Raw genomic sequence first — 22,259 nt, forward strand, 5'->3', positions numbered from 1 at the left:
GCCTTTATCTGGTGTCCACATAATAGCACCTGAGTAAGTACCTGCGATGTTTTAGTGAAAGCCAAAAAACAAAGAACATACACACATGCATACATACACAGAGACATACATGCATACATACATACACACATAAATATACACACATACATACATACACACATGCATGTGTACGTACATACATACACACATACATAATACACTTTCACCTCTGCCTTCAATGTAGTGTGCATTAAAAACAACTGTTAAACTGAGCTTAAAGATTCTTATTGTAACCACCTCCACAATGTTTCAGTAGCTGTTTTTTGTAAGTCTAGTAACAGAAATTCCCAGATGAATATGTGCTGTATAGATTGCTGGGGAAATGGTAAAATTAGCCATTTTAATATGAACAGCTATTTTCACCAAAATTTATAATTCTATATTCAAAAGATTGTCAATAATAAAGCAATTTTTCTATCATTTAAAATATTATTTTAAACTTTACCTCTGACAAGTCTCAGACTTTTCCAAGTATAATCATGAACGCATAAAAGTCATTAGAAAACCGAGGATGGTTTATTTGTGTAGAAGGACACACACGTAGTCATAACTCCCACACTGTCCTTTCAATCAAGGATCTTCAAGTACCATTAAGGAAGGCATTTAGAACACAGGAGCTCAGAGCAAGAGCAGACAGAGAACATCATGCTGCTCACCATGTGTCAGTGCCCCCACAAGGGTGCCTCTGACTCACTAGCAGCACACCCACTGTGACAGAGCGCAAAGCAGGGGAGGGACGCAGATGCACACAACCCATAAGGCTCTGATTCACGTCCTCCAGAGCTCAGTGTTCACAGCAACGGCCGGCCCAGCACTTGTTTCTGGAAGCCCTGTCCCAGACATGCAATGCTTTTCCTCTTCTGCATTGATGTCTTTGGCATTTAACTCAACTTCTGGAAAATGACACCCACTAACATGCATGATCACTAGAAGGGAGTGGCGGATTCAAGAACAAGACAAAGGTGGGGTGAATGCCAGCAGGTTACTGACTATATCATTAGTATCTCAGAGTTGGCCACTTTAAACTACTTAGTTCATGTCGGCATTAGGCTGCTAAGCAGCAAATGGTGCTGCAAAGAGATACAAGCTAAAAGATGCAATCTTTCTAAAGTTGATTTGCAAACATCTCACGTTCTACCAAAAGTATCAACTGTGATATTAATACTGGCAAGTGTGCACACTCCTACTTAAATTATAAAATTCGGGCAAATATGTAATTTAAAGTCAGCTAACAAAAGAATCATTTAGTCTCTCAAATTGAAGTCTTCAGTGTACCAGTTTATAATTATATTAATTTAGATTATATCAAAGTTGTTCTACCATATACAAAAAACTTAAATTTCACAGAATTGTTTTTTTTTTAATTTGTAATATTATACATTTCAGACTGATATGGTACCGTGTGCCTGTAACCATAGCACCGTAGAGGCAGAGGCAGGCATATGTTACTGAGTGTGAGGCCAGCCTACTCTAGAGAGTAAGTTCTCAGCTTGTTAGCACTACATGGGGGAAACCCTCTCTCAAAACTAAGAAACTACCAGGTGGTGGTGGTGGTGGTGGTGGTGGTGGTGCATGCCTTTAAAACCCAACACTTGGAAGGCAAGGCAGGCAGATCTCTGTGAGTTCAAGGCCATCCTGGTCTACACAGTGAAGCAAGTTCCTGGACAACCAGGGCTGCACAGAGAAACCCTGTGTCAAAACCAAACAAAAAAACTAAACCAGATATACCAATTGCACATTTGTATAAACAGTACTTTGAAAATTACTTTCCTGTCCTTCCTTTTCTGGACTTCAGCACTGACTACTGTGGAGCGATACTCATCTGAAAACAGGTGAACTCTATGTAAGGAAAGATGACAATTCATATTTTAAGGCTCTCTTTAGCCAGGAGCCACATTCTTTAGTCCTTTGTCAGCTGTGTTTTCTCCGTCTCTGTGAAAACTCGAAGGGCTAGTAGGACCCAGGGCCCAAATGGAGCAACTTAGTTACCAAGAAACCTGGGGCTGTCACTGCCTGAGGCTGTGCAGGTAAATTCAGAGTTGTGATGGCACATGACTGACAGCAATAATGTTAAAATCAAATGAAAACATTAGATTTCAAAATGAAGAAGAGTACATGTTTACTTTTTTATATAATTACTCTTTTGGCAAAAACATGCAATGAAACCTGACTTCAGGAATTACAGAATAGAATAATTAAAAAAATCTGGTAACTGAGATGGATATTAATAACCATATCTGGACTCCTAACCCAAATATTCAGACATATAAACCACATAAACTTGATTTTCTCTTTGAAATCATACTATTAAGGTAAGATATATTTTCACAATGTCTAAAACCCACATTAACCCTGCAATAATCCTAAGAGTTTCAAAGCTATAAATCATGTTTAAATTCAGTTAACTTTGTAGGTTTGTCCAGGGCCATGTACCTGTGTCATCTGAAAACCAGTATGAAATCACTTCTCTGGAGACATGGACTCAAAAAAGGGGTAGTGAGAACAGAATGGAGACTGCCAGCCTTCAAGCCTTTCTAAAACCCTGGTAGTCAGTGGTTCCTGGTGTGCAGGCTTCTGCCCACTGTCCTGTCTGAGCTAGCCACAGCCTCTCAAAACAAGTAACAGTGGCCTGGACTCTAAGCATTCTTTAAGTCTGTCTTTTGTCAAAAATAGACCCTGTCTTCATCTGCAAATCAGGGGTCATCCGGTTCTAACGCTGTCCTGCTCTGGTAATGACTGCTCACTGCCATTTAGAACTTTTCTCTTTGGTTCTATGTAGCCGAGAGTCAGGAAGCAAGCAGGTAAAGAATTCCTAACTCAAGAGATGATGTGAACCAAGACAGAGTCCACTCAGAGTATTCAAATTACTCAGGAATCCTCAAATGCTTACACTCTCAAACATACATATACTTTGGGTCTATAATTCCAGAGAGCTTCCTTACCTGACCAGGCAGGAGAGTTTTAAATCTTTGCCAGTTACAGTTTGCACACTGGATACTACAGTTACTGACCTTGTTTAAAATGGAGACGGCAATAGCATGGAAAGAACACATGGCAATGTCAGGCCAAATGCTGACATCTGGAAAATATTTGGTGAATATAAGAAATATATTACTGTCCTAATCATATAAGAACAAACACTACTTGTCCATTTCATTATTGTGGCTTTTTATTTAAAAAAGGGACACAACAATACTATTTTGAAGTAGTATGAGTATATTATAAGAAGTTTAAATACTCAAACAAAAAAGGTAACAATTATGTTTCCTATAGTCAGAAGCGGAAATGTCCTCCATGGCCCCTGGGTCTGGCCTGGGTTCCATTACGGTAGCACCGGGAAGTAGTGGAGGGCTGGACAGGTGAAGCAGCTTGCCCAGCAGCAGGGTCCCAGGCAGGCCATGGGACCCGGAGAGAGCTGGGAAGGACACCAGGAGTGAGTCCTGCCTCTCCTCCTTAATTCCTAATCCTGAAACCAATACTCTGCCTGATGCTGGGCTCCTGTCAGGAGGGGCCACCCCAGGCCAAACTTAACAGAGGAGGTCATCCATTTGCCAGATCTCGTCTGTTCTTTTCCCTGTGAAACCAGGCTCTACTCCTGTCTGTTCCTGTGCTACTGTGAACAGGGAGGTTAGCATTGTAGAGTGGGGCATTCCTTTACTCTGTGTTATGCTAGGAGAAAGACTACTGGGCATAGGACAGTCCTCTTTGTAATTTCTTTGGGAACCTCCCCAGGGTTAACATAATGAGTTATATGTACCTTCAGAAACATAGTGACTGAGTCTTTAGACCCCTGCAGACATCAGGGATCCTTTGGTTTCTTTGAAACTATCTATACTAACCAGCGACAAAGTAGTTTTGATAAAGGATGGCTAATATCTTAAGCATCTTTTTATATACTTGTTAGCTATTTTTATATCTTCATTAAATAAATATCTATTATGCCTACTGGGATTAAAGTTGTTTTTCTTCTACTGGATTCTATAAATTTTTTATAAACCATTTATTATATATATGGTTTACCTACACTTTTCTCAATCCAGAACCTGAACCGACCAACCTACCTACCTACCTACCTACCTACCTTCCTTCCTTCCTTCCTTCCTTCCTTCCTTCCTTCCTACCTTCCTTCCTTCCTTCCTTCCTTCCTTCCTTCCTTCCTTCCTTCCTTCCTTCCTCCCTCCCTCCCTCCCTCCCTCCCTCCCTTCTTTCCTTTCTTCCTCCCCCCCTCTCTGTCTCTCTCTCTCTCCCTCCCTCTCTCCCTCTCCCTTCCTTTCTTATTTATTTAGACTATTTCCTTTCCAGTGAGCAATTTAGTTTGATTTAGTATGTTTATTTTTGGTTTTGTGGCCTGACCTTCTGGTGTGACATCCATCAAACTCACTGTGAAGGCCCATTTCCTTGGGATTCTCCCAGGCTCTGTTCCATGATGTATATCACCTGACAATGAGGATCTCAGTCTGCTTTTAATTGGTTTTTGTGTAGGATATGAGTCTTGACTTCATTCTTTGCATATGGAAATCTCCAAATTTCCCTGCACCATTTATGAAAGAAACCATTATTTCTTTACTATGTCCTCTTGCTTCTCCTAACAAGAATATGTTGAGCATACATTGTCTTCATTGCTTCTGGGGACCTTTAAAATGATTGCTATCAAGATGGTGTGATACCATGTGGCATGAGGAAACCCAAGAACAGAAAAGAGAGATGTGAATCAGAGTCAAACAAACTATTAAAATTAGAAACTTTTGTAATAAATGGAAAAATCTTTGTGGCCTCGTGCTCAAAGTTATCTTAGAAATACTACCAAAAGCATCATTCATAAAAAAATAAGAATTAAATTTCATCAAAATTAAACACATTTTTCTTCAAAAAATACTTAAAAAAATAATAGATCCGGATAAATCATGACAGAAAAAGGATAGATATTCACCTAAAGTGTGAAAGAATCAAAAAGCAAATGATCCAACTTAAAAAAGTAGACAATGATTATAAAGATACTAGACCAAAGAAGTTCTAGAAATGTTTTACCCTACCACACATAAAAGATGCTCTGTGTTTTTATGCAGCCAAGAAAGTTGGTTAAAGCCCTAAAAAAGCCAGGTGTGGGAGTCATCACCTCTAATCTCAGGACTTTAGGACAGAGGCAAGCTGATCTTGGAGCTCAAAGATAGCCTAGTCTACATAATTGAGACCTTGTACATACAAACAAACAAACAAACAGAACATATAACAAAATATCTCTCTATAAATATTAGTAAGGCTTAAGAAAGGAAAGCAGGCATCGGGGGAGGGGAAACAACTCTCATTACATGTTGAATAAAATATAAAATAGTATGGCTACTCTGAAAAGCAATTTGTAATTTCCAAAAATTTAAACATAAATACCATATAATCCATTCAATTCATGTCCAAAGAAAAAGAAAGTACATTATAATGCCAAAACATGTGCATGAATGCTACATCAAATTAATTTGTAATTAGCCTTAAAATGAAGCATCCTAAAAGTCTTTCAAAAGCAAAATAGATAAATTAGGATATAGTCACAAAATGAGATCCTATTCAGCCACAAAAAGGAATGGAGTGTGGTATCTTTAAGACATGGAATATGAGGAAGCAGAAAAGGAAAAGAAGAGGAGAACTAGGGGTTATACAAGGGACAAAAACAAAGTACCACACGTAGTACACATATGTATTTCATACATGTAGAATTTACATTTGGCTGTTTACAGGTACACATTTGCATGGGTACGTGCACATACACACACACACACACACACACACACACACACGGATGCAGGAGAAACACGGAGGAGAATGCAGGATCAGTGAAGGTGGAGAAGGGTGGGGAAGGGCAGGAGAGTGAGGACAATAAGCAAGGTACAATAAGAATGGCAATGCCTCCAACAAAACCCTGTATGCTAAATAAAAAAACAACACATGAAAGTTGACTAATCTCATTTAGTTATCCTAAACACAAGACCTTAGAAAGAAGACTACGTGCTGCACAATGCCGTGTGCACACTGGTCTAAGGAATGAGGAATGCTAACTCACAGGACGGGTGGCCAGTGGATCAGTGGTTTACTGGGATAGCGCAGAAAGGTCAGAGAACTTCAGAGAGACATGAGAGAATGAGGGTGACAGACAGACATGCCTTGATGTGGTAAAGGTTTCAAAGGATTATATAAATGTCAATACATGCACACTCTATATATTCTCTTTATATGAAATATATCCCATTAAGCCAGTTTTTAAAAATGAAGGTAAAGCCGGGCGGTGGTGGTGCATGCCTTTAATCCCAGCACTTGGGAGGCAGAGGCAGGCGGATTTCTGAGTTCGAGGCCAGCCTGGTCTACAAAGTGAGTTCCAGGACAGCCAGGGCTATACAGAGAAATCCTGTCTCAAAAAACCAAAAAAAAAAAAAAAAGAAGGTAAAATAAAAACATGGTCATTAGAAGGGAAGGTGTTATCAAAAATGAAGTAAGCTTCACTCTCTAGAGAAAAAGGTTGATACATTTTATGGCCATGAATAAAACAGTCTTTCAAATTAAATTTAAAAATTGAGAAAACATGCTTTTGCTATGATGAGCCTGGGAGTATCCCCATTACCTTTCTACTTAGATTATTTGTGACACTGCTGAATGTGCTCCTTGGATACTGTATAATGAACCATGTCACTGTAGAAAGAGCTATAATGACCTGATGGTTTCCAAATGACTCAATCATCATGCTCCAGAACATATATGAGTAAAAGATGCACTTAATTAATCTACTTTCATATGAATGCTCATTAATAGGGTTTTAGAATTCATGATGCAGCTAGTCTTTATGAAGATCTACTGTGGTGGGTGGGGCTGAAAGATGGTGGCCAAAACTTGCCCTACACTAACCCCTGGATACTATATCTATCATTAAATAGTCTCTCATAAACATGTTCAGTCAAATGACAGAGTTGACATCTATGTAGGGATAGGCTCTAAGTGGAACTGATCTCACATCAGTTCTCCAGCTAGTAAGAAATGTGTGAATTTGAGAACTGCAATACCCTTGAAGTTTCTGGCATGCCATCTATGTGCTCTGAAAATGCACAGAGCATGTAGGAAGGAGCTGGGGTATGGTTGGAAAGCACACAAAACTGAGAGCCACCAGCACAGCAGGCCACAGGACTCCACCAAGACCTGAACAGCCCTGAGTAGATCAGCCACAGAGATACCTAGAGAAGAGCTGTGCCTGACACTTAGACACTGGCTTGAAAAAATCCAGTGAAGATTCAACTTCTAATGGACACTATGGTGAGGGAAGATGTGAGCTCCTTCAAGCTCCTAACTACTCAAGTTTGTCACTTTCACACTTATCACATCAGAGTGGCATCAAGCTGAATGGATCACTCTCCAAGTTCTTATCACATGGCCACGTAAGTGCACACCTACAGTGAGTGCACCATACTTGAGGACTGTTTGCACAACAGAGAAAAGAAAAAGGGAAAAGGAAACAAGGAAAGAAAGTGAATTAAAATTCAGATCACATAAACCATGTAAGTTTAACAAAAGGGGAATGCTTTACAGACAGGGCAAGGGGTAGGTAGAAGTCAATGATTACCAGGCAGTAGCCGAGAAAGTTACACTATGAGCAAGCAGTGGCATGGGAAGAGCCTTAGATTGTGGGCTAGAAGGTGCTCCACTTCATTATGTGTGCCGCGAGCAGAGCTCAGTCCCCTGCACTGCTGAACACTGGCCTGGCTACTGCACATCCTGTCTTTGGCTTTTATTAGCTTACACTTACATCTAAACCTTTCATCCATGCCAATGAGTCACTATCTGTGTGTGTGTTTATGTTTAAACATCTTAGTTTATATAATTTATATATTAAATATTCCTTAAGTTATATAGAGTAAAGCATAGAGAGAATATATAGTTCTATGAATCCCACTGTTCCTAAGTTGTTAGACTATGCTCTTTCATAGACCAATCTTGCCAAAATATAATGCACCTAACAGAGACAGTGCCATTTTGATGAAGTTAGTGATAATCTATGTGTGATGCAGTTATGTTAATACCTAGAGTACTTTGGGAGCAACCAAACTAGTGTGGTAAAACAGGATGCTAATCCGAAGCAGTAGAAGCATTTTATAGGCCATATTTAGCAAGGAACCTACAACACCATTTTTACTCCAAGAATTTTAATTAGAGCCACAAATACTTTCCGTATTCCTTTAAATGTCTTCTTTAAAAGAAGTTAAGTGAAGCACATACTGAGAGGGGAAAGCAAAACCCTTTTTGGTTTGGAAGCACTGCAAACTTTTAAAGGCAAAGTTCAGCTTATTTGTCAATACCAGGAAGACAGAAAACCAGAAAACAAACGTTCTGCCAGTTTGTGGCTGTCCATGCTTGTTGCTACAAGTTGCTACAAACCCCAAGGCATGAAGCTCCCCTGGTAGCTCAGCCCTGAGAGAACCACCTAACTCATCTGCAGCACCACGAGAGTTTGAATCCGAGAGACAGTGTGCGGCGATGGACTCTGGAGTGACACACGAGGATCACGTACCAGGCGGTACTGGGCGCTGACGAGACACAGACTTTTACACATAAAGTTTACATAGAACTGAACTCCATGTGTAACTACTCTCTAGTAAATCTGTTCAAAAATGATGGCTGACATTTTCTAGGAAATGGAAACATGTTATGGCCTATGAAAATACTGAGTATATGTGTAGGCTTTGTTATCAGGAAAATGTTAGGCAAGACTCCTTGGACTCTTTCCAAGGAAATATCAACGAGAGTGAATGTAAAAAGGCAATAAAACATGACATTAAAATGTCATCAAGTATACCTCTCAAATGGCATTACCTGGGACCAGTTCCATAATGATGTAGACAGGCTGTCTTTGTGTGCACACGCCTATCAGTTTGACAATATTGGGATGATCATATTGCTTGAGAATTCTAGATGAGAAAAAGTATAGAAGTTTATCAGTTGAACAAAACAATGGTTTAACTTATGATAATGAACATATGCAATTAGAATATACTAAAGTTTTACAACTCAATTTTAAAAATATCAATGTGTTTTCAAATTCTGATAAGTAAGATGCATATCACTAAGCATTGATAAATATGGATGGTACATCACAAATACAAATGAGCTGACTATCCTTAGACAAAGATTGAAAATTGGCACCCACTTTGAATGCTTAATTACGACGCATAGTAGGAAGGGCACATGGAACTAACTCACTTCAGAACACCTAGTGCCAGTCAGCCCCAAATCACCCCACACTGGCCAATGTTACAGACCCTGCTTTACTACATGATTGGGTTCACATGGCAGACACAATTTTTTTTTTTTTTTTGGTTTTTCGAGACAGGGTTTCTCTGTGTAGCCCTGGCTGTCCTGGCACTCACTTTGTAGACCAGGCTGGCCTCGAACTCAGAAATCCGCCTGCCTCTGCCTCCCGAGTGCTGGGATTAATTTTTTTTTAAAAAGGGCTAATAATAGGGTCAAATACAGTTTGAACATAGGCTGGGGACTGAATCAGTGTGGAGTTAGTTTGGATAAACACAGTATTTCAGTAGAGGTTATAAAGTAAGAAACAATTTTTAGCAGGACTTCAAGCATGGTCATTAAAATAGAACAAGTCCTTAAACCCCCATTCACCCAGATATTATAAATTCATTCCCATGGGAAAATTGCTGCATTCTTTCCTATGAAAATTAAAAAAATAACTAGAGGAAAAACTATGTTTTGTGCATATACAGATAAAGAACTCAACTCAAAAACGGACATTTTAGATTAAAAATATATTGTGACTTGTAAAGGGAAATAAACTTGGATAAATCAAGAAGCAAAGGAAATATTGTTAATGACTTAGTAAAATTTCTAATAGAAATTAAAATTCAAGTTTCCAAGAATATTTGACTTTAATATAAAGCCTTTGCCCATAAGACTCCATGGAGCTGTCCAGCAGCAGGACTGTGAACTCAGTTACAGAAATACACCTCTCAGCAACCTCAGTTACAGAAATACACCTCTCAGCAACCAATTTCCAGTACTGTATGTGAGAAGACCACAACTCCGTTCCTCGGACAGTATTTAAGTTCTTAATACTTAAAGTGAGTCTACGGGTGCGGGTGCTTCCGATCATCTCTGGAGATGAGGCTAAAGGACTCACGCCACAAGCTCAGGTGTCCTCACTGCTGCTTGTCTTCTCCTCACCACCCAGCCATAGCTTTATCCATCTCCCACCAGCATTTCTGTCTAGCACACACTGTGCAATTATATTTCATTTTTAAAATATGTAATAGGTATACCTGACTTTATAAATAGCAGACACATTTTAATTATCTGCAGTACAGGGATAGTCAAGACAGACATTCAATTTTAGTTGAGTGTATAATGTAAAGAAGTCGCCTCAGGAGAGGAAGAGCATGCAGCACTTCTGAACAATGCCAGACACAAAACAGAAAAAGAAATCTGAGATTCTCAGAAAGGGATCAAAGTTATAGTCAATAAGGGTACAAGCCATGTAAACATAGCAAAAGGTATATACAAGTTATATTATTTAATAACATTTTATTACAAACATAACAATAGCATTGCATATAAACATATATGTTCAATAAAATAAACAATGCTGCAGAATTTTTAAGAGCGGAGAGAACAGTTCTACTGTTGATGCCCCACTGCCACCATGCCTGCTCACCTAGTCTCCAGGTTAGCTCAAATAAGAAACTGCCCACACATAAAATGCCTTCTTGGGGAGCCTCTACAGTGCTGATTTCTGCTGCAGCAATCACAGCTTAGATGTCTTGAAACTTACCTCGATGGATTTAGTACAGCAGAATGATAAATATAATGAATTATGAACACACATTTTATATAATTTCAAAGAACTTACTTGGCTTCCTGTAGAAACTTTATTTTTAATTCCTGAGGAAGGTCTTCCTTGCACGTTTTAATGGCAACAGGAGTTTTATCCTTTAGTGTGCCCTTATACACTTCACCAAAATTCCCCTGAAAGTGAAAGGATGATGACTGTAAGGCATGTCTGACAGCACATCAATCTTGGCTAGAAAGAATTCCAGGAAAGCATAAAATGAAGAATTTTGAGTTAACTGAAGTACTATGCTGTTTGTTACAAATTTGAGGTTGTAATAAATACGGGCATCTCTCTTCCATGGCACCTCCACGTTGATCTTTGCTAGAAAAAACTTTGGTTATTCTAATCTAATGCTTGGCTTCAACGAAAGGAGAATGTTACATCAGCCCTGCATTGCATGCGTAGGTCTCCTTCCACTGACTCTTTTTATGCTTTAGGCACTAAATTTTATTGAAGATCACTGTGCTTAAAGAAAAAGCAAAGATTCTGAGAGGAAAGTGTTGGCACTGATCCTACCAACCATGTCTGCTGTAGAATTAGTCTGTCGATGTCTGAGGGTCACCCAGGGTGGAAGGGAGCTTACTCAAGCCTCTGTTCTACCAGAGGTGAACGAATATTTATTACACACTATTCATCACACGTAGAGGCACTGCTAACTTTCTTCTACAGCTAGCATCTACTTTGATATCTATCCCACTCAGTGCATTTCGGAAGAGAAGAAATCCACACTACAGAATAGCTCAGTACGACTAACACCAGCTCAAAGAGCTTGTTCTTGAGGGTTCCCTCAGGTTCTTATCACTGGCGTGGAACTGAAACTCTTCTTATAGTCCCAGTTGTGAGACTTTGTCGTTGGGTTGTTTCCATTATCCCTCATCATGGTTGTCACCTACTGTTCACTCTCACTTTGAACTCAAGTGTCACTTTTACTCTAGCAACTCTATTCAAACATGGCTAAAGACCTTCACACTGCTGACTGAATTAACTAGAGTCAACAACACCTTCAGGGCCTTACTGTGGCTAGGGCACTGTTTTCTAGATCATTTGGACTCCCAGACTTTTGCATAACTGGCTTGCTCTCTACTCTCTTTGCAACCTTCCTATCACTCCTTGCTGATGTCGTTGCTTCCTACTTCTCTGAAACAAAAACAAAATATGCCCCAAAGTAATCTGCATGGAGTTACTGTGACTCTCAGTCACACATCTGCCCACCATCTTCCATCCTGAGTTACCATGGAGATGGCGTGTTTGCATTATGTTTCTCTTCCACTATGAAACATCTCATGCTTGCCTTACTTTGCTGGAGCAGTTCCTAACACTGTCAACTCCTGAAGCCTTCAATTAGATCATTCCAGCTACAGGCTATCAAGCCATTCTTTTTCTTAACACAGAATAACTGCTCTGATGCAGCCCCCAGTCAGTCACTGGCTCCTTTTGCTGCAGACCATCCTGATTGGGCTGTAACAAAACTGCTGAGCCTTATTAGCACTGGCATCTTGCAAACCCAGTGCTGACTCCCTGCTAGTACCTGACCCTAGGCAGCACCCTCCCTCCCTGCTCTAGCTCCTCCTCTTAGCTTCTAGGGCTTAGTAACAGTTCCTGGTTTTCTCCCTTCCTAACTGGTTACTTTTTCAACTTCCTTTGAGGATGGCTTTTCCTTCCCCTAACCTCTCAGTGCTGGAATGACCAGGGCTCGGTTCTGACCCCTCTTCTTTACATAGGCCCACCCCCAACTACCCCTATTTGTATTATGGAATAGGTCTTGTTTTACCTCAGCACTTGATACTCAACTGGATTTCATCATCGTGCAAAGCCCTAGACAGATAAATTTGATGTATCACACATCTTTACTTCTGTTCCCAGAAACCTGCAACATATAGAACTGACTTCTGCCTTTTTCTCAATCCCCACACCATCCATTAAGACATACAACAGGTTCAACTTCAAATGGTATTTAAATTTATCACCTCCCAGCCACAATCCTGGATCAGTTTTCACACACCCAACTGCACTTCTCTTCTAAGCTTTCAACCCACAATGCTGAGGGCCATTTTCCCAAAGTGTAATTACCTTGCTCTGCTGAAAACCCCCAACTTGCTCAATATCCCCTTCACAACACTTAATGTATTATAATATCTGATCAGGTCCCATAAGATCAGCATCCTCAGCGTCTTGCCGACTCCCTCCTCCCTACATGGTTTGCACCCTTGCTGTCTTGCTGACTCCCTCCTCCCTATATGAGCAGCATCCTCATCATCTTGCTGACTCCCTCCTCCTATAGCTCCCTTACTTGTTTGGGCACAACTGTCTTTTGCTAGGCAGGTGAGTTCTGCATTGCTGAGTCTTTGAATCACCTTCACTGTTAGTGGTCCTCATGGCTCACTGATGTTTCCAGCAAGATTTTATTCAAAAGTGTGCATTTGAATAAGACCAGCCTGCACTTCCTTTTAAGAACTGCAACAGTGACTGACAAACAGGTCAAACCTCGATCCTTTCCTTGGGACTCAGTGCTAACATTACCTGTCTGTCCCTGGCTAGTGAGAGCAGCATTGTAAGCACTCATGCATGCATGCATGAGCGCGCGCACGCGCGCACACACACACACACACACACACACACACACACACACACACACACACACACACCAAGCACCCAGGAGAGTATGTAACACATCACAGGTGCACAGTGAATGCTGGATGACTTAATGTCAACTTTAGAGGAACTGCAGTTAAAGGCTACAGTACTGAATAAAACAAGTTAGCTTCTGCCATTACTTAACAATTACTACTAAAAAGGTTTGGCTCTCTTTTAACTACTCATGCAATCTCAATATACAATAAATATTCAGAATGGGTAGTAAAATATTAATGACAGATTATGTTTTAGTATTTTAAAATACTAAAGTTATGCTAAATAATAATAAACATTATTTAAATTTATCAAGACTTTCATGTCTAGTCATTAAAAAGTAATTATTCTATGAAATACTCTTAGTAAGAAAGGTAATTCTCGCAGAATAGTCATACTTAAAGTAAACATACAAAACTACTAGCAGCACACACAGAGACAGACACACACACCAGTTATGATCATGTATGCCTTTAACCCTTTCACTTGGGAGGCTCGGCATAAGAAACTCTGTGAGTTTGAGGCCATCCCAGTGATACAGCAAGTTCCAGGACAGCCAGGAACATGAGACCTGTCTCAAATCAAACAAATAAAAAATTAGAACACTTTCTTTAATTAAAATTTATTTTTCTCTGGATGGTCCATCCTTTCGTCTCAGCTCCAAACTTTGTCTCTGTAACTCCTTCCATGGGTGTTTTGTTCCCCATTCTAAGGAGGGACGCTTCTTGAGTTTCATGTGTTTTCCAAATTGTATCTGGGGTATTCTAAGTTTCTGGGCTAATATCCACTTATAAGTGAGTGCATATCATGTGAGTTCTTTTGTGATTGGGTTACCTCACTCAGGATGATACCCTCCAGATCCATCCATCATTGTTTTTAATAGTTGAGTAGTACTCCATTGTGTAAATGTACCACATTTTCTGTATCCATTCCTCTGTTGAGGAACATCTGGGTTCTTTCTAGCTTCTGGCTATTATAAGTAAGGCTGCTATGAACATAGTGGAACATGTGTCCTTACTACATGTTGGAACATCTTCTGGGTATATGCTCACAGTCAGCTATTGGATGGAACACAGGGACCCCAAAGGAGGAGCTAGAGAAAGTACCCAAGGAGCTAAAGGGGTCTGCAACCCTATAGGAGGAACAACAATATGAATTAACAAGTACCCCCCAGAGCTTGTGTCTCTAGCTGCACATGTAGCAGAAGACTGCCTAGTCGGCCATCATTGGGAAGAGAGGCCCCTTGGTCTTGCAAACTTTATATGCCCTAGTAGAGGGGAACACCAGGGCCAGGAAGTGGGAGTGGGTGGGTAGGGAAGCAGGGCAGGGGGAGGGTATAGGGGAATTTCAGGGTAGCATTTGAAATGTAAATGAAGAAAATATCTAATAAAAAATTGAAAAAAAACCAACCAAACAAAATATGTTTTGAGTACTGTTTTTGTAAATATAGTCTATTTCAGTGTTTTATATTGGAAATTTATCATTTAATTGTATTTTTCAAGAAAATTAGTTTCTTTGTAGTAACTTTTCACCAAGCTGCTGCTATTGGGTTGCCCCAAGAAATACTGTTATAATATTTAGGACTATTTCCTTCAGAATTAGGAGACCACCTCAGAGTTAATGCCTCTTTTAGCTTAGGTTCTTTAAAATTAATTTACTAAAAAATCTATTAGCATATAAAACCTGGTCTGCAATAGCAACTAGATGCTTCCATTTGGAAAAGGCATTAAATAGTTAGGCTAAAAGTCCTGAAAGGAGAGGACTTAAACAAGGACTTCCTTTTTAAGTTTACTAAGATAAACTGCAAAATTTTTGAAAATTAGAGAAAATGTTCACTTTTGAATAAAAATGGATCACCATTTATTACTTAAATGCTGGACCTAGTTAAGTCTAGCATTGATCACTCATAAATTATATAAAAGCTCTCCCATAATAATATCTGAATTTTCCATTTTTCATAGTCTCATGAAACTAAGTTCAACTCAAATTTCATATAGAAGGATCCACAATTAAGTCACTGACAAGCTATTATTTATTTACCATAAGTTGAATAAAGATGACTGGCAGGTGTGGGAGGAGTCTATTTGACTAATTATCAAATGTCCATCTTTGTTGTTGGAGGAAACTTCCAACTGGACTGCAGGAAAAGTGACGTTCACTCTGCAAGAGTTGTCTTTACCCATCACTAACACAGCCATTGACAAAATAGGGGCTTAAAATGAAATACTTCTTATTCACATTGTTTAAATAAACATGCGTTTCTGTCCTCCCCAAATCTCTGCCCCTCCTTTCTCTCATGGTTAAGGGAGCCCACAGGTTCCATGGTATACACAGAGGTCAGAAGTTGGGTCTCTCCGTCTACCACGTAGGTTTCTGATATTGAACTCGGGTGAGCAGGCTTGGTAGCAAGGACCTCTCTCCCTACACCATCTCCCCAGCCTTTGCCACATTGTATTTTTCTACAATATCATGTAATGTTATAAACATTCCTGTTATTTCAAGAAGCAGCACCTCACTTTTTCTGAATTGCCAAAATATAACTGGAAGCATGGTGACCTCTGAATGTTCCTTTAAACTTTAACAATGTGCATGACAGCTTCTTTTCTTCATTCAATAGTTTTAGTTTTAATAAAAACTATTATGAATTTATCCTTCCAGGGAAAATATATACAATTTTTGAAAATAAGACCATCACAAACCTTTCTAAGATCATCACACATCTATGTCAGTGACAGTCAGAGATTTCTAGGAGATTTGATGACACTGTCTTCTAGACTAATTAGTGTATACGCACCCTGAAGTGTGACAGAGTAAGCTTTGAACATCAATGTGAAGGTCTCATGATTAATATAAAAATTTCTTATTTAGCTCAACTGATCACATACCTTGCCCAGTAATTCTCCCAATGAAACATCTTCATGATTGAGAACCCATTTCTTATCCTATAGAAAAAAGAAAGAAAGAGACGCATTGTTAATCCATGCAAAAATACAGCTACTATAAATTCCTTTGAGAAGACAAGTGCATTCAACAGCACACTAATAAGCTGTAACTTCAACATGATACAGAATAGACTTGAGAGAGTTGCTATACTGTCAGATATTAAAATCATTACTGTGCCAAAATTTTTCAGAAACTGCAGCTTCAAAATGATGCTATTCTGTCCCATAGGTAACACACAGGTATGCTTGTCACCTACCACATGCAAGGCTATGCTGCAGACTTTTCTTAGAAGTTGTGTTATAGTATATCACAAGGGCTCACTCTACTTACCTTCACTAACATTCTTTTCCATGAAGCACACTCCTAAGAGTTCAATTTTTCTGTGTGCGTGTGCAAGTACACACACACACACACACAATTATGTCCTCAGCTTCTGTGACACTGCTCATACTGTCATATCTTTTCTAGCCTTTCCTAAGGTCTGACAAAGCAACAAACAGCGAGTACAATCCCACTAGGATGTCAGGACCAGTAATGAGAATGTGAACTGGCATCTCCCCGTGTGATCAGGAACTGACTACTACAAAAGGAGTCCAGGAGAGTGTACAGACATGAAGTACAAATCCACATAAGATGGTAATGCTAGAATGGTAAATAGAGCCACTCTAAAGGAAGGAAGGAAAGCAAGCAAGCAAGGAATAGGTGGGAGTGGAAAGAAAGTCAGGACAACAGGACAAGAAAAACGGAAAGGGGTGGGGAGGAGGCAGATGTAGAATTTGGTATTTTTATTATGCGGGTGTTTTAAGGTCAGGAAAATTTGGGTAAAAACTTAAACAATATAAAAATTTTCTAGAAGTTGTAAGGTTCAGAAAGGCAATGATTAAAGGAAAGTTTATAATATTTCATAAGCATACTAGAAAACAAAAGAGAGCTCAAGTCAATGACTAAGATATTTACTTTATAGACCTGAAGAAGAATAAAGGCTTAGCTAGAGAATAAAGGAAGGAAAGACAGGAATAAAATAGACCCAGTGAGGCGGGAAGTAATACTAGCTCAACAGAGAGCAGTAACCATCTTTAGAGCATCCAAAGCTATGGAAAGCTCCTCCTGGAAAGACCTGACCTGATAACTGGCTGGTCTTTCGAGGCTTTCAATTAAGGTAGCATCTGCCCCACATAGAAAATTTCTGTTAGAAACCAGGACTGATTGTTCCTGATTGATTTCATGGCAAGATAACCACAGTTAACGGCAATTTCAAAGTCAGTTTAGGATGGGTTTAAATAATGTTACTATTAAAAAAAAAAAAAAAAGCTATAACGTGAGTTCCAGGATAGCCAGGCCTATACAGAGAAACCCTGTCTCAAAAAACAAACAAACAAACAACAACAACAAAAAAGCTATAACGTTCTTTCTTGGCTAAAAGCAAGAAATATATTTGAGCCTTTTGATGGCCTCATCTCTGGCTGAGGTCAGAGATGCAGACTCCTGGCCAGAATCCTAAGTGGTTTCAGACTTGCCCCTTCAGAGCAGGGGGATGCAAGCGCACCTATAAAGAGCCATACCTGCGCCTGGGTGGATATCTACTGCTCCAGTCGGTGGATGAGTCACCTCATCAATAGATCACCTCTTGGAAGAGAAAAGGGGATACGTTTCCCTTTGTTGAGATGCTATATTTTTTCCCTTAGAATTCTCATTTAAGGGGAGTCCCTACAAGCTGAATCTGCCTGACTTTGAGTCCTAACTACGAAAAGGTAGTTTGTTTGTCTGTTCCTTTTAGATGCTGGCCAAACCCTAAGTGAGCTCCATGGTACTCCGACATCAAAGCATCTTGGGCCTTACCTTCCTTGCTGTCTACCTCCCTTTAAACCAACTGAGACTTAAGAAGAGGAGAAAAGAGACTCAGGCTTTAGGAGGGGGCAAAATGTCCTGTTGGAGTTAAGTAGCTGCCTGGTTTTGTCACAAAGTTATAGTTTTGTTGAAGTGTAGACTGAGAAGCAAACTCTTGGTCTGTTCAACTGGCTGGCGAGAAGGGCACCTGACAGGGGAATTACCTAGCATATCCTTGGGAGAGAGGACACCATAGTCTTACTGCTGTTGGTGAGTGAGCAGAAAGACAAGGAACACAGTTAGGGGAATGTCTCCCACTCCTCTCAGAATGCATCCTGAAGCTCAAACATAAAATTAGGGAGAAGAGGTGAGGGAGCACAGAGAAGCCGGGGTCCCCCACTTTCCCTTTACTCTACCAACCTGTTCTATCAATCTCTTTCTGAACAGTCAGACCCTGGTCAAGTCTACTCCCTAACATGTGCTCCCAAATAAAGTGATCTCACCCGCATATCTATTTTCTTCCTTTGCTGTTTTCTGTAAAGGGACAGGGGGCTCCTGTAACTTTCTTCAGTCTAGAAACAATAAAGGGAGCAGAGGGAGTCTGCCTCTGAGCCCTTCCAGATGCTGCGGCTTTCTTTCTCTCACACTCCACATGTGTGTTAATAAGGAATGATCAGCCTGTGGTAAAGCAGGGCTTGTAACATGGCTCAGCAGCTAAGAGCACTTGTTCTTGCAGAGGACCCAGGTTTGGATCCTACCATGCATATAGGCAGCTCACAACCATCTCTAAGGGGATCTGATGCCCTCCTCTGGCCTGCAGATGTACATGCAGCTGAGCACTCATACATTAAATAAATAAAATTAAACAAAACAAAACAAAACCATAGACCTGTGTTCAAATTGTAATGATTAAGCTTGTCTGATGTTGAAGCCTCAAGAGAACTGGCTAAGATATTTAATTTGTTCTTAATATTAGGGTCTCGTCCTCTTGGTAAGTTCATGAATATTAATGTGTCATTATTATGGCAAAAGAGATCAATATCCACTTCCTCAATTTTTTAAATTCTAACTCAACATCAAAAATATGCTAGTTTAGAACATTAGATTATTTGGATTTAAATTGGAGATTTTTATTTTTTAAATATACTTTTTGTTTATTCTTTGTGAAATTCTTTAAAGAACCAGAGAAGGTCAGCTCTAAAATATGCACGGCACGTACCATTCACAAATCATCCAAGGAATTTAAGAATTGCTAGAAGATATAAGATTAGCCTACAGTAGAGATAAAGGCAATCTCTTTCACTTGTCTAAATCAGAGCTTCCATTAATGTCAACTGATATGTTTCCACATACACTCACTTGCTGACTCTCAGAAGAATGCTCCTATTATATTGGGAAATGCCTGGAAGGACACTATTTCTCCATTCTGTGGATGAGAAAACTGAGGCTTGAGAGGGTAATGCTTGTCCAGGTCCAAGGAACGGTGACAGCTAAGAAGCCCATCCTTTGTCTTTTCCCTGGTACTCATCATACAAGCAGCAGTTCCTTCGCTGTGCTACGGGGTCAGTCAGGTGACACAGCACTGGATACTCTGCTGAGTCTAAGGACACTGACTGGCTCAGACGGCTGGACTGGAGCATCAAACAACACCCTGCACATGTGCACTGAATAAACGCCCCGCTACTTTTCCTATCCTGGGTGCCCATATGCAGGACATGATAAATGCGTGTCATTTCCAGGAAATCAATTCATGCCAACCTATAGGATCCCTCTAGGGGATGAATGACTTACAGGTCTAAAGTCTTGGGCCCATGACCACTGCATCAAATGTAAAGTGCAGTTTAAAATGGCCTTTCATTTCATTAAAGACCTGGGAGGCCAAGAAGCAGCCCTGAGCCAAGACCAGAAGGTTTTTCCATCCATTCTGGCTGGGACATATAGAGATCCTGCCCAAGGCACACCTTGAGTAATCTTCAGCTATCACCTCAACCATCTCAATAAGCAGCAAGCCTGATTTCAGCTGCATTATATCCAGGCTTTCGTTTGTTCTCCAACTACACTGTGAGTGACCTTCGGTTCCCAAACACAACAGTCTCTACAGGGAATATAGATCATTGTCGTGGCTTACTACTACAGGACACAGCTGTCATGGAAATATTTCTAAATATAGACTTTAAGATAGATTATTTATTTGATTTAAATTACTGAAAATTGTGATTTCTATAAATGTGTTAGAAAAAAACTTCAGAGCTTAAACTATGCATTTAATGTACAGATAACATAATAACTCTCAGCAGATAATAGGATTTAAGAAAAAATTACTAAAATACAGAGTAACATTCTACCTTATCAACTGTGCAAACTTAAGATGAACCGTTCCAATTCTTACAAGGCTTATTACAATGTGTGTTTATCAATAGGTTCCAGTACTGGAGACACACAAAGTATGCATCTCCTGTGTCTACTATATAACAGTGCATCACACATTTGAAGGCCACATGGATTTTCTGGTGATTATTAGGCATTTACTGTTATCAGATTTCCAATACAGAGTGTTCTGGACATTCTGGAAGACTATATAGTAAACATCAACTGTATCTTTTTATGTGTGAATAAACACATACATGGTTAAATTAAGTGAGGTACCGGCATGTCGTGATACTTATAACTCATACACACATGTCTATACCACAGCAATATATGACTGATGAGAAAAGTCCAGAAATAGAGAAAGCTATTATTCTAAATATTCAAATTTCTGTTTATTATTAATAACATCCAAGTATATACATTAAATTATTTATTAAGATCAAGAGAACTTACATGTCTTATACACACACACACACACACCAAACACAGTTATTTGGTAATTGTTAAAGAGAAATTTGATTTCTAGGTAGATGAATGGCTGGATACATAATTCTCATCTTAATGAAAACTTTCCTTTTTCAGTTGAACGTGTAAACAAACCTTCGATATTTTATGTTTTGCATGTTTGTATTGGCATCTTTGCTACAGCCTTTCTTTTGGTGAGCCTTGCCAATGGTATGACTAGAGTCACCAACAGTGGAGCTAATATTAACACTTGATTACTTGAACAGGTTAAACAACAAGCATTCAATAATGAATTGTTCCGAACTATAGGTCAACCATCAAATTCATAGGCAATAGTAACTATGCACACATAATCATCCCCAAAGGCACTGAGCTCCTTCCCACCTATCCAAATACCTAATACCTAATGAATGAACCACAGTTAATTTCAATATATGGACTGATCATAGCAGTGACCACTGCTGAGTCAGAGTTGACAACAAGCAGGAAATCATGATTACTATTTTAATGAATCATACTTTAAGTGATTTTAAAGACAACAAGAAATAAAAACGTAACCATGACTGTTCAGGTGTCTTCTCTTTATAATTTTCATACTTTTACAATCAACTGTTTTAATAAAAAAGATTTCTTTCAGACACTGGAGAATTAAAAGAAGTGCTCCTAAATTCACTTGGTTAATATTTCTACTAATGTATATTTAATGTTTCAGAGACTTCTAATTTTCACATACTTAAACAGAAGGTAACTCACTATCTAAAATTCGAGTTGACTGATAATGCTGAAATAATCTGCCCAGGATTAATAAAAATGTCCAAGAATATATTTATTGTAGAAATACTTGGGAATTAGAAATCATGTGCTTCGGTAATACTGACTTGAAAGACGTGAGCTGAATATTAAAGCTCCAGTGGGCATCTGAACACATGAATTTATAATATCCCTTCTAATGTCTCTGGTAATAAGTAGTATTTATTTGCACAGTTTACTGAGAGTGAGCGGGGAATGAGAGGAAGAGCTCAAATGCACTCTTTCTTCTTTGAAGAGCTAAGACAACTGAATACGGTTCTATTAACTTGGAGGACAAGGAGACATGGCTCTGTCTTTGTTTGGA

At 39.4% G+C, this 22,259-nt stretch overlaps 1 protein-coding gene across 7 annotated transcripts in view; it reads right to left on the reverse strand.

Annotated features, from left to right (window-relative positions):
- The window catches only part of Fer (FER tyrosine kinase), a 279,057-nt gene that overhangs the window by 101,313 nt on the left and 155,485 nt on the right, over positions 1–22,259 (reverse strand). For all 7 annotated transcript variants that reach the window (XM_029470883.1, XM_021186574.2, XM_029470881.2 and 4 more), the window contains 3 exons: positions 16,426–16,482; positions 10,931–11,046; positions 8,884–8,978 (listed from right to left, as the gene is read on the reverse strand). In XM_029470883.1, the coding sequence (XP_029326743.1) occupies positions 8,884–8,978; positions 10,931–11,046; positions 16,426–16,482 (268 nt within the window). The remainder of the gene's footprint in view (positions 1–8,883; positions 8,979–10,930; positions 11,047–16,425; positions 16,483–22,259) is intronic.

Source organism: Mus caroli, unplaced genomic scaffold, assembly GCF_978045245.1.
Source record: "Mus caroli unplaced genomic scaffold, Mus_caroli_1 scaffold_18, whole genome shotgun sequence".
NCBI classification, from domain to species: domain Eukaryota; kingdom Metazoa; phylum Chordata; class Mammalia; order Rodentia; family Muridae; genus Mus; species Mus caroli.